This window comes from Fringilla coelebs (genome assembly GCF_963513975.1).
Source record: "Fringilla coelebs genome assembly, chromosome: 6".
Classification (NCBI taxonomy): domain Eukaryota; kingdom Metazoa; phylum Chordata; class Aves; order Passeriformes; family Fringillidae; genus Fringilla; species Fringilla coelebs.
Window position 1 is genome coordinate 15,582,247 of NC_140034.1, and position 13,686 is coordinate 15,595,932.

Below are 13,686 nucleotides of genomic sequence, written 5' to 3' on the forward strand. Positions count from 1 at the left end.
GGTGGGTGAGTGCCAGCATGTGATCTCATAACTGCCCCTGTAGCTGCCATTACATCACAAAAAGTGGGTAATAATCTCAAAAAAATGTGTTCCTCCATGCAAGTGGAAAGTCAAACAACTCATATTTCTGACAAGGTCGGTGCACAGGGAGTTGCTGACAGGTTTGAGGTTTGCGGTCTGGTTTCTATGAGTTGTTCCTCTGCCTGAGTTAGAGGGCTCTGCCTTACGGGTACAATCACAAAGCTCTGAATAAAGCTTGCTGCAGGGTTGTAGATCCCCTAGAGCTCACTGCTGCTCACTGAGTCTCCCCCTGGCAGGATTGTGTCCATGCTGATCCCTGTGACCAGCCGCATGCGTGTCAAGCGCAGTGGCATCAGCCCGCTGCACTTAGCGGCCGAGCGCAACAATGACGATATCCTGGAAGAGCTGATCGAAGCTGGCTACGAGGTCAACACTGCCCTCTCTGATGAACGCTCCTGCCTGTATGAGGACAGACGCACCACCCCACTCTATTTTGCTGTTTTTAACAACAATATCTACGCCACAGAGCTGCTGCTGCAAGCTGGAGCCAACCCCAATGTTGACCTCATTAACCCATTACTCATCTCCATCCGCCATGGCTGCCTGAAGACCATGAAACTGCTCCTTGACCATGGGGCAAACATTGATGCCTATATATCAAGTCATCCCACCACGTTTCCAGCTACCATCATGTTTTCAATGAAGTACCTTTCTGTGCTGAAGTACCTCCTGGATCTGGGCTGTGACGCAGGCTCCTGTTTTGAGTGTCAGTACGGAAATGGCCCCCACCCTGCATTAAATTACAGGCGGGAAAGACTGAATGATCCTCAGGTGACCAGGGAGCCAGCTGTAGTACAGGTAAGCACTGCCCAGGCTACCTGCAGGACTTCTAAGGACAACTACCAGTGGGTTTTGACCACATTAGTGTATTTTTTCTTTCAATTTTTTTTGTGAGAGAAAATGCAACAATCCCTACTTTATTTACAGAAAAAAAAGGCTCAATATGAGCCAGCAAACATTCCAAGTTTGTGTCCAATGACTGCAGGAAGGTAGGGAACAGCCACTGTGGCCATAGCTTGAATTTACAGTGAATTGTAACCATCTTGACAGTCTTACCGACATTCTACAATGCTCTTTTCCTCTGGGCCTGAGGTGCCAAAAGCGAGGCATATTTTCTTGACAAACACATGGTTTATAGCATATGGGAGGTAGAAACCTTCTTTTTTAACTTGCCCTGTAGGATTTGTTTTGTCTGATACAGAATGTTAGCTACTGGTTACATGAAAACAGTCTAGTGCTTCACTCTGTGAGGGTAAACCAGTGAATGTGAACAACTGCAATTTCTGAGTCTACTGGAAAAGCAGCCATGGAGAGAGAGCATAAATTATTACATTAGCTATGTGACTGAGTTATATTTTAATATTTCATAAGAGATTAGGAGATTTAGGTCTATGATTTCATATTTTTGAAGCTACTTACAGGCTTCAGATATCTACATTTTATACAAGTATCTTTGCAGTCCTTTCTAAAATGCAGTTGGGCTTAGCTTCCATTGGACTGGAATGGGACTCTCAAACCCTTAAAGGACTTTGCAGAATTTCATATTATACTTTTTTTTCTGATTTCTGTATCCCCTCTCCTTCCAATGTATCTCAAAATCTAATGCTCCACTCAAAATTTGCTGTCTTTCAACATGCTATTCAAAAATGAAATCTCAACATGGCAGTTTTTCTATTTTGCAAAAAGTCGAGGACAAAATCAATCAGCTTCTATCTAGTGTAAATGCAGCTTTGAGGGATTCAGCAGAATCCCACAGGTATGGTTACCAATATATGTACTTTTGTGGTGGAAAGAATAAAGGAAAATTCTAAATGATCCTAGAAAATTTTGGCCTTTTTATCAGTCCTGTCTTCCAAAAGACTTTACCCTCAGGTAACATATCTGAGGAAAAAAAACAACCAATAAGAAAATCTTATAGAGGGAATTTTAGGAGTCCATCACAATAATCTCTTCTCCTAAACAGGGCTTTACCCTCAAGAGTCTTTTGTCACAATAATATTCCTCCAGTATACCATATTTTTTGTCAAAGAAAAATTTATTAAATACATAATCTGTAGTTATTGATCTGTGATATGGTAGCACACTGAGTGAAGAAAGAGATGGAGTTCCAAGACAAGTAGACAGAGTTTGTCTGTAGCCCTCTATGGTATCCTAGCCACTGAAAACCAGATCTCACCTGAAACTATTGCCTAAGAAAATATTAGGTCACTCACACAGAGTCATTGCCTCAAAGGTCACATCATATGAGGCAGAGATAGAAAAAATTGTATAAAAATTTATGTGTCCAGAGAAAGCAGTGAGGAGAGATGCACACAGAAAAATAATAAGTAATCCCTTCCCTCTAGTATTGTTTTTTATTTGCTTTTACTGCTAGGATTTTGGCTAATAAAAGTGAGGCTTCCGTGGTAGCTTCATGATATGTATTTACGATATGATTTATATTCTGAAATATGGAGGATCTTATGAAACTACAGCCTTCTCCACACAAAGGATGTTCTTCTATTTTCTTGTGTACGATTACGTAAGGATAGTAAATATTAATTATTAGTCTTTATAAAGGCCACAAAGTACTGTAAATGGATTTGGAAAATGCACAAATATAAATCATAACTGACGCTACTAAATGAATGTGTCCTGGAGAAAGCAACACAGGAAAATGGTTGCTGACCCTCTCCACGTTTGCGGAGCTGCTGCTGATCCCGGGAAGGTGGGGACGGGCAGCAGTAGCGTACTGCCACGAGAGGGCATTCGGGCTTCTGCCGAGAACGCAGCCTCAGAGCCGCCTGGTCCGAGTCAATCCCACTGCCTGCTGTTGCCGTTTTGCATTATTTTTCTTTATTTTGCTACGCTTATTTTCCTGCAATGTGTTTTGAAACGTGCTTATTCCAGAAGATGTTTTTGTAAGCCGAGCTTGTGGACTGGGAAGAGAGAAAAAGACAGGCAGCGTCTCTGGTGGAGACAAGAAGAGAGCAAGTACATGTGTCTTCATTTCAGCTCTCCTAAAGCAGTCACTGCAAGGAGGTGTTAGTCAGGTGCCCAGTCTGTGTCTCGCACGGGTAACTGCATGGCCGTGACACAAACACTGCAGAGTGACAGCCAGACATACAAAACTGCACTCCCTATAAGCAGCCCAGGTAGGAAACTGTGGGTTGTCCACTGCCATCCTTCTAACACTACTGTCTCTAGTTGTCCTGGGAAACATTACATGGTGATGTTCGGTGAAAAATAAGAGTCAGAAGAGTAGTAAACACCTCTGTGAATGCTCTCACCTTGAACAAAATAACCTTATTTTGCCCAGCTCTATTTTACTAGGTGAACTAATAAAATTTTACTTCTGAAGAAGAGTATCCACACAGGAGTCTAATGATTTTGTTAGGACTCATGCATGAATAATCAAATTTGATCTAGTTAAAGGAATTTAAACTGAGAGAGCTTTAGGCTCGTGCATTTTCTTTCCTGTTTGGTGTGGGCTTAGAAGGTGTTTGCAGACAGTCTGAGTGACTAAGTTGATGGATGGTGCTTCAGCCACCATCATTCAATAGGGTTCAGCCCTGTGCCTGAGTTCTTACCCACACAGGATGATTTAATTCATGTTAAATTTCCTGACTGCTTGCATGCAGATTGTGTCCACAGATATCTTCATCATATGCAGAGCCCTAAGAGAGACAGATGACACTGACTGGTATAATATACATATTTAGATTAAAGTGGGCAGATTTTTTTTTTAAAATGAGACTGCTTTAAGTCAGGTTTTAAAATCTCTTCTTCAGTATCTCCATAAGAAGCCCTCCATGCAATGAATGTCAGTACTCTTCAGCTTACACTGGAGACAATAGAAAATTTGCATGATCCAGGACTGAGTAAGGAAGGCACCCTCTATTAAGCCCAGGATAGTTCTCACATGAGTAAAATGGCCAGGGATTCATCTATGCAGAGATTTCTCCACATTTGTTTCTCATAAGATGCTTGGTCCCCCAAAGCTGCAGATACTAGCAGGTCTACAGGAAGCAGGAGGTGCTGCATTCTTCTGAATCTCCCTCTTCCCCAAGATTCCATTTTGCCCCACAGAGCCCCACCCAAGAGGGGAAAGGACCAAGCATGCTATGTCACAGGGCCCTAGACTGCATGGACCTTCCAGCAGCCCCTGACTAGCTTGGAGCAAAGTTCCTCTGCCCTTGCATTTCTGTGGAAGTAAGATCTTAGGACGAGCAAACAACTCAGCATTATTGCATGCTCCAGAGCTAGGACTTTGCCAGGGATTTGTGTCATCCTGTGATTGCAAAGAGGGGGTTCTGCCCCCAGATGGAAAAGAATAGGCTTTAGTTGAAGTTCTCTGAAGGGAAACTGATGATTGCCCTCACAGCCGGTAGAAGAGGGTACATGAAAGCTATCAGGACTATTGCAATTGCTGTTTCCACAAGTGCATTTATGTCCTACTGATGGCAGTCCATCTGTTTTTCCTTGAAGTTTTGTGAAATGGTGTCTACTCCAGAGATAAGTCGCTGGGCTGGGCCGATCATCGATGTTCTTCTGGATTATGTGGGAAATGTGCAGCTCTGTTCCCGGCTCAAGGAGCACATTGACAGCTATGAGGACTGGGCTGTCATTAAAGAAAAAGCAGGTATGGTCCCCCAGAAGAGAATCCAGCACAAATAGTCCCACTGTTGGATTCAAAACCTCAGTCACCATCTCCTCTTAGTATTCATCCCATAAACTTGAAATCCTTGAAAGGATTTCCCTTCCGTGACTGGCCAGGTATGAGTGTCAGGAATTTCTGGCATGTCACTGGCCCTGTGGTGTGAAATGCACACCAGCCATCAATTTGACCCACTGGGAATGAACATAGCAGTGCAGAAACACCCATTTGGATGTAGCTGGGGTTCAGTCAAATCAGGACAGGTGGGCAGCACAGCCATCTCCACAGCAGCCTAGCAGGCACCAGTGGCCTTTAAAGCCTTTATTATTATTCCACTCTCCTAATATCTTTTCCCTCAAGAAGAAGTCTTCCATAGATATTATCAGAATCAGTTTTCTAGCACCAAGCTAAATTTGGTACCTATTGCATTTATTTTCAGTGAGAAGGCTAAACACTTTGAAGTAGCTTTTTTAAATTCTCCCAGAAAGCCCATTGCTATGGCTGAGATGGGTACAGCACCCCATCCTCCAGGCCCACATCCTTCCCCATGTCATGCCTCAGAGTACATGTTCTGCCACCAGACATATTATCCCTTTGTTACAGGAAAAAAACCTTTTTTCATTCTTCCTTCTCTCATTTTCCTCCTGACACTCCCCTGCCCAAGCTGAGCTCAAGTCCCTCAAGTTAAAACCTGTTCTGCTCATGTTTCTGACCCGCCTGTCTTTCAGAACCTCCACGACCTCTTTCCCATCTTTGCCGCATCAAGGTACGGAGCCTGGTTGGAAGGAACCGCATTAAACTCCTGGACACGCTGCCCCTCCCAGACAGACTGATCCGCTATTTACAGCATGATTACTCACAGTGACCCCAAGCACACTGGATATGCAGCACCTTCCCAGCGTGGCACCCAGTGTCACCACCGTGGCACAGGTGCACACCAGGGAGGAATTGCTGCCTGGCTTGGTCAAGCAACCTCCCATGACTAATCTAAGAGAAATGCGCTTTTAAAGCAGGAGTGAGAAGAAATCAGAGGAGACAGCTAACATAGGAGACTGCTGTTAGGTTTTCAAGAGAAAACACATACAATTCACCTCAGACCTTAGTCTGCAAAGAAGAAGAAATGAAAGCCAATACTGACAGATGAGCAGTGCCGAAGCAAGTATCAGTGAGAAACTCAAAAGTGAACTGAAGCTGTGGTAGAGTTTAGCATCCTTGCTGTGGTCACAATTCAGAACTTGTCAAGAATCAACTGTTTGGGAAATCAATCACATTACCTGCACTGACTGAGATTTTTATTGTAGTTTCTATTCTATTGTTTGAATTTCTGCTAAGTGTGTTGGTTGCTAATTCTCTGATATTTTGACACCACCTTGCTAACACCTTTACTTCTTTTTTTGTACCTTTCTTATTAAGTACTTGATTTATGAACCTTCAAATCTCAGAACTCTTTAACAGACTAAAATCCAGAAATGCTGAATCCTTTAAAAGTCAAGGAAAGGTTTATTTGAGGAGGATGGAAGAATTATATTTGCACATAGTGAATACAGTTCATTCTGTATTATATTTGCAATAGGAAGTAAGTGAAATTTTGCTTGGGAGAATTTCCTAGACTAGGGATTTGAAAGCAACCCTTAGCTCTTTCAGGTTTTTTTGGTGTAAATTAGAAGTAGCTGCACTGTAAACAGTAGGTTTATGCTTTCATGAAGCTGGTGTCAGAACAGAACAAAGCCCTACAGGAGCAGAAACAGAGAGTGATGTGAAGGAGAGAGGCAACACTGCTGAACCAACTTATTCTCTTCCTCCCCCAGAAGATCTCATCTCTATAAAACCCAGCCTCTCCGACCTCCTTGGACCTCTGTGGCTGTAACAATACCATGACTGAAAGTAAGAGAAAAAATATTTCAAAATTATGGAATTCAAACTGCAAAATTTATGGAAATGAATATCCAGAATTAGGTTTCCACATCCTTATTCAGGTGCCTAAACAATGGCAAGTTGCTTGAACCAGGTGTTGTTCCACTTAAACCAGGGAATCATATACAGTATCAGATAGTATTGAGGCAGAATAAAAAATCTCAGAATTTAGCCTTGAATTTTCTGACTTTGGAAGTTTGAAGTATCTTTTAGCTTCCTTTGACACTGATAAAAGTTATTATCTCAGCTTCTTTGAAAATTAGGTCACCTATTTACAGCTCAGATCCACAACTGATTTATGGCAGCTTAACAAGTCACCATCTATCTGCTGAACCACTATAATTGTCCGTGAAATTCTTTTATTGATGTTTTTAACAAGTCACATTCCCTCACAGCTGGGGAGGCCAAGGAGCCCATGAACAGTTATTGGCAGAGACTACAGATCAGTTGACAGGTGTGACTCGGTGAACTGCTTTGATGAGTGCTTTATTCCTCACTAGGCACCTAAGAAAGAATGGAAGAAACTAAATTTGGAACTACATCTTTGCAGATCTTATGCTAGAAGCACACTCCTTACCTTAGGTGACAGAGGAGCTGTGCACCATGGTCTGCTTGGTGTCCCTACCAGAGACCTTACACTTCTGGTTTTGTTTGTTGGTCTGCATACCATCCATGGAATATGATAGAATTCTAAGTAGGGAAAATACATTGCACTGAGTTTTATTTGTGTGGAGTTTTATACCTTAACACAGGACTAAAGTGTGTTGCACAAATACAAGTAATACAATCTGTCTGGGCACACAGACTGTGATGAGTTTGCATGAAATGTCATCACTTGTGGGACAGGATGTGAGCAGAAGAAGCTTTGGTTACAGGATTGCTTACTTTGTCCATTGCTGTCCCCTTTATAAATGCAAAAATTAAAAAACCAACAGAGTTTCAATTCACACTGAACACTGCTCTTGTAAAGCTTTGGAAAGTCAGGTGAGATTCCTCCACTGGTGAAATTTCATCCAGTAGCTTCCTTTACTGCCAGTTTAAGATCTACTCCCTTGTCTCCTGCAGGGTAAATTGGTTTAGGTTAGGAAAACATTGGGTGTAGAGAAAAGGAACAAGAATTTGCTATATCAGTTCTGCGAGTGAAGGCCCTGTATTGGTAAGCAGTACCTGGAGAGATAGGAAATATCTGTGGAGTTCATGCATCTCTCACTTTCTGGGGCTGTGCAACAAAGGTCTGGGTCTTACATCAATATAAATCAGAAATCCTTGAAATCAAATAAGTGTAAAAAAGCAGAGTTGTAGACAGTGATGGATACAGACAGAGCTTGGTGGAGACCACTTCAGAGTTTGGTGTGCAGTGACAGCCCTGGAGACCCTGGCAGGTAGAAGGGTTCACAATCACCATGTATAACTCCAGAAGTGGGATTTCATAAGTATCCCAAACTGGGAATATCCCCTGAGCCAACATTTCTGTGTCCACAAAAGTCTAGCAAGCAGCAATTTCTTTTTATGTCCTTGGAGAAGCTGAAACTGGGTTTGAATGGGATAAATATGGAAAGCCCATTTTTTCTTTCAACCAAGAGACCTTCATTTCGATTGGGAGACCCATGTCCTGGTTGCTGTCAACAATCTGTCCTGAGCAGGAGTCACAGAGCCAGAGAGCACTGGTCTGATGGGAACATAACACAACTGTGGGAAGGATAAGTGCATGCTGTGCACAGAAACTGAGGTGAGAAGAGTTATCTGTTAGAGGGGGAGTCTGGTAATTACAATGTTGTTAAATCCTTTCTGCTTGATCTTTAAAGCAAACCTTCACACACTCAGTTTACATTTATTTGCACTGAAATGGAGCCCACTACCTCTGCACTCCAGTCACTGACATACTATTTTGTGCACAATACTCAATCTGCACAAATTCAGTGTGCCTTTAATGCATCTATTTACGTTTACTGTGAAAAGAAAAATACTCCAAAACCTAGGCAAGCCAGGATTTATAAGCAGATCAGTAATTCTAGTGCAAGGTAAAGTGGCTTGTTTCGCTGAGTGTGATAGTTAGACTCCTTCAGAGATGATGACTTTATGTGAAATGTTCTAGGAATATTTCATGACCAGGTTACTGTACTTTTTTTTTACTGCAACATGTGCAATTCACTTGATGTTCTTGTGCACTTTTCTGATTTTATATTTTGTATGAAAGTTTTTTTCATTTACCTCTCCCCATTATTTATAAAAGCTATTGTGTTTTTAAAAGTTTAAATCTGCACTGTTCTAGTAAATAGCAGCTCTCAAATGTTATGTTTCCATCTTTCAAACAACGTATGAATAAACGAGCAGATTCTTAAGGACTATCAGCTGTCCTGAATAGCAACATCAACCATCGACCAGCCAAACACAAAAATATCCAGAAAAATTCTGAATCAATCCAAGTTTGACTAATTAATAATTCCATTGTTAATCTCAGGGATAAGAGAACAGTAAGTATTGCTAGAGAGGAGACAGAGTTGCTATTATTTGCAAACCTTTTGCAAAGTCTCACACATCCCCATTCAGGGATTTTGAATATACTTAACAATTGTCTTCTGTTCATTTGTGTTTTACTTCACTGCTGCTCCAGTTCAAAGCCCCAGCAAGGGCCACTGCCTGCCTTGGGCTGGGGGGAAGCTACCACGTCACAAAGGATTTTGAAAAAGTAACATTAGTTTAAATCTGAGTGTAGGAGCATAAATATTTGAATCAGAGGTCATTTAGAATGGTCTGTTTCAATCCTTCATCATAACTTAAAAACACACTATTCTACTACATGGAAAATGTGCAGCAATATACATTCAAATAAAAAGGCATTTAAAAGAAGTAAAAAAAAGAAAACTAGGAATTTAATATTCAAAAGATAGAAACTTGGTTTTAACTCTCTTCTTCCTCTGGATTTCTTTAAAAATAAAATTTATACAGAGGCTATCCACTTTGCCAAGTATTTTAATTTTTACTAAAGTCCTTATTCTGGTGTGATCCACAGCACTTAGAAATTTCCCTAATGATCTCAAGGAGGAAAACCTAAGCACAGCAACTACTGCAATACCAGCAGTTCATCCCATGACCTGGTCTGACCACCCAGATGGAAATCCAGACCAATTCCAAGGATGCTGCTCTGTATTGATAGTACTGAAACAGAGTTCAGCATCTGGCTGCATCTGGATTACAGCAGCAACACAGCTATTGATGTGAGAAAAGCCCCCCATTTTCATGTAACAAAATTCCTTACCTAGAGGACTGTAAATGAAAAGCTGTTGTTCTCCTACCTTTAACTTCAATGGCTCTGGCTTTTGTTACACTCCTTTTGGAGAGAGAGTTTCCTCATGGATTTTTTCCAAAAAAGGGAAGGGCATCTAAGTATGTTCCTATCTTTACTTCTGGATGAAGAGCTAACCTGAAGTCTTTAACCCCTAGCTTTAGTTCCTCACACCTTGCATTTAGTTGCAGGTATGTGCTACCAAAGACATTTCCTGCTCTCTCTCCTGCAGTCCATACTGGCTTGATACATATCAAGTGCCATAGTAGGGAGAAAACAAGGAAAGCCATCTCTATTCCTACTGTTTACCTGCACTACAAACACACTGCAGACATTGTTTCCATAAAAGTGAACATTGGTGGGATATGTGAGGTTTGAGGAAAGAGTAAACCAGTTTTAGCCCGGGAGTAGAATCATAGAATATTTTAATTTGGAAGGGACCCACAAGGATCAAGTCCAGCTCTTAAGTGAATAGCTCATAGAGGGATCAAATCCACAACCTGGGCATTATTAGTACCAGGCTCGAACCAACTGAGCTAATCCCAGTGGTAGGTCATATCCTAATAAAAGTTGCAACCTGGTTATATAATACCAAGGCCATCAGAAGATACAAAAGGATACTCTACAATTGCTTCAGATGATAATTTTTTTAATGACTGCAATGCACTCAAATGAAACATTTTCTAGTTTTCCCATTGTAGAGATATCAGGAGTCATGGAGAGCTATGCTAGTCACAGATCAAACCAAACAAGGCCACTTTTTATTGAGTCCTGGGAGAAGTTCCCCTTAGCTTCAGCAACAGCAGGTTCAGGCCCTGGGAGATCATGGGTGTCCATTCTTTGGCCCTTTTTTGTCCCAAAATATACTTTTCTTGACTTCAGTGATTTACTCCAGTATAGCCAGACACATATACTTGCAGCATTAAACCTCTCATATCTCAAGTTCTGTGTCTTAGTACCATTTTCTCCATGGGTTGAAGAGAAACCTAACTTAAAAACACTTCCTAATAAATTCTCCAATGCCAATTTGTTTTAAAAAATTAGGAAAATGCTAGGCAAAACATTTACAGCAAGGTCTTGTGAAAACATCTTAAAATCAGTCAAAATAAAAGATATTTCTCAGCCAGAAATCCATGCAGTCTATTCTTTACTTTTTTCTTCCATCACACCTAATGGTTTTGTGTTAAACTAATAAGATTTCTCATTTATTCTGTTGATGCAGAGCAATTCCTGATGTGGAAATTCATCCCGTTTTCATTTGAACCAGCTTAGCACTAGCTAATTACTTAGTAATTAGCTAAGATTTACTTATGGGAAAATTACTTCTATTTCTATAAATCTGAATAGGCAGAGATTTCAGCCCTCATATCTCCCCACCAGTTGCAAATCAAACCTGTGTCTACCCAGTAGGGCAAAACTAAGACTGCATTTGCAGAATCACCAAAATAAAATTACCTTCTTTCGTCCCTTATTTTTTTTTTAATTCTGTCAGTATTTACATACAACAAGGGCTTGAATCAATCACAAGTGGTTTTTATATCAAATACCACCCTTCCAGTCTCTTGCATGCAAAACGAAATGACCTGAATATCTTGACTTCTCTGGAATTACTTTAAAATACAAAAACTCTTTGAATGCATTTAATTCATTCCATTTCACTGCTGCTGCCGCAGGGCAGCCCCAGAAAAGATGTTCCCACGTGGAGGAGGTCTCCTAGGTGTTACAAGTGCGGCTATGAATGGCCCGCAGCCCCGCTCGCCGCGGCTCTTACAATGCCCATCGATGAAAGAGACCTGGTCATGCCCCACGCCACCGGCTTCGCAAGGTTTATTCCCGATGTAGCCCCGTGTACGGAGAGGAGAGTGCAGCCCAAGTACCTTCCCAGCAGTTACTAATTCCCTGCAGCCCGCCCACGAGGCACAGGGTGCGATCGCCGGCCTCCTTCCCCTGCCGCTCCGCGCTGCCAACAGCTCATGCCCGGAGGCTGACCGGGCGTTTCAAATCGCCCTCGGGAGCTGTCGTGTTCGGCATGACTCCGACAGCCGCCCCGCTAAAGATAGCCAAAAACATTGAAGATGGGAGGGGGGATGGCGGGCTTGGTGGGGATGGGTTTCAGAACCATGGGCCTGTAGAGTTTCTGCCCCGGGCCATCGGCCTCCTTGCAGAAGGGCGGCACCTCCGCCGGCAGCGTGGCCGCACTCTTCCTCCACAGCCCCAGCCCCGGGAAGGGCGACGGGGGCAGCGCGCCCGGGGGCTGGAACACGCCCGGCCCGGGGCAGGGGAAGGGGCAGCAGGTCCAAGCACCCACTCGGCCTGAGAGGGCCCCGGCGGGGTCCTTCTCCCCGGCATGTGGCGCAGTGTCAGGGGGGCTCTCCGGGCCAGCAGCGTCTGGGCTCCTTTTGCTTTTCTTCCCCTCATAGGGTAGAGGGTCTCTGGGGGCTTGCAGCCCCTCAGGGCTGGCAGCAAAGGCTCTGGCCGTCAGGCTCTGGGCCGGCCGTGGCTCTTCCCAGAAGGAGGCGGGGAGCTGTCGCTTCCTCATGGGCACCTGGTCGGGTCGCGCAGCCTCGGGTTTTTGATCCTGCAAAACCCGCTCCCCCGTGAGGCTCTCCTCTGCCTCGGCTGCCTGCATCACCTTGTCGGCGGCAGCCCCGCCGTGGGGGCTGGGCTCAGGTGCCTCGGGCAGGGGGCCGCGGGCCCGGTCCTCTGCTCCCCTGCGCCAGCCGCACTCAGGGGGTTTGCTGGGGTGACACCGTGGGATCCGTGAGTACTTCTGAGAAAACCGCTTGAGCTGCTTCTGCAAATATTTTCTGTGGTCAACTGACCGGCGACAAGGAGCTGATTTATCCAGAGCCGCTTTGATGTCGCTCGAAGCCAGGTTAACGAAGTTCAGTAGAGTTTTTACCTCGCTGTCCGATGCCATCTCACTGAATGCACCGCGCAGAGTTTCCCATGAAAAGTTTATAATCCTTCTTCAGACAAACCTCGGCAAACCTGCGAAACACGACAGGCAGACTTTTGAGCAAGAAGCATTGGTTCAAACAGCACTAAGCAAACGGAGGGAGGACACGTCAAACTTCTCAGCCACACAAACAAGTTGTTCCTTAGCTCGCTCCCATGCAGGGAAGCTGCCGTGGGAGCGGACGCGTGCCCGCAGCCCACCGCCCCGCACTGCTGCCCCAGCACACACCGGCACGGGGAGCGGCTCACAAGAGCCAGCAGCTCAGCGCCTAATCCCGTTAGAGAGCGCTGAGGTGCACAGAACCGGGGTGGCCGCCCTGTAAGCAAGCACGGACACTCACCCGGCGCGCGGCAGCTTTTCTCACCGGTGCTGGCGGTAGCGTCGCTGCAGAGGGGAGAGAGAGAGAGGGAGAGAGAGAGCCCCTTCCCCGCTAATCTCGTTAGGCAGGTTACACACCGCCAACCTCGGCGGAGGCAGCCAGGGCCCGCCAGTGTTTGGATGTAGTTTAGCAAGCACTTGAGCAAGCTGAATGAATATCGACTCCAGCGAGTTCGGGGCTCTCCCAGGCCAATCAGAAGCCACTTTGCCAAATACAAAGCATCCCAATCAGGCATCAGCCTCCCCTCCTTGCATTCTTTGCCATCACAAATTGTCTCCATGGGGACAGCCGCAGAAAGACAGCTAATAAATACAATCATTTCCCCATGATTTCTACCATTCTCCCTATCCCCTTCACCCCGATGGAAATCTCTCATTTTAAAATTACACAATCCAAAGCAAAAATGCTGAAGATCAGTTACAAAAGTTTAG

At 44.0% G+C, this 13,686-nt stretch overlaps 2 protein-coding genes across 3 annotated transcripts in view; one reads left to right on the forward strand and one right to left on the reverse strand.

Moving 5' to 3' along the window:
- The window catches only part of ASB2 (ankyrin repeat and SOCS box containing 2), a 32,267-nt gene extending 23,290 nt beyond the window's left edge, over positions 1-8,977 (forward strand). For both annotated transcript variants that reach the window (XM_084208147.1, XM_084208148.1), the window contains 3 exons: positions 318-879; positions 4,549-4,702; positions 5,446-8,977. In XM_084208147.1, the coding sequence (XP_084064273.1) occupies positions 318-879; positions 4,549-4,702; positions 5,446-5,582 (853 nt within the window). In that variant the 3' untranslated portion in view covers positions 5,583-8,977. The remainder of the gene's footprint in view (positions 1-317; positions 880-4,548; positions 4,703-5,445) is intronic.
- Positions 8,978-11,967: 2,990 nt separating this feature from the next.
- On the reverse strand, positions 11,968-12,837 carry FAM181A (family with sequence similarity 181 member A; the record flags this gene model as incomplete). The annotated part of the gene is made up of 1 exon (XM_084207518.1): positions 11,968-12,837. One exon carries the CDS (start codon positions 12,835-12,837, stop codon positions 11,968-11,970), a length of 870 nt encoding a protein of 289 aa, XP_084063644.1.
- Positions 12,838-13,686: the final 849 nt, after the last annotated feature.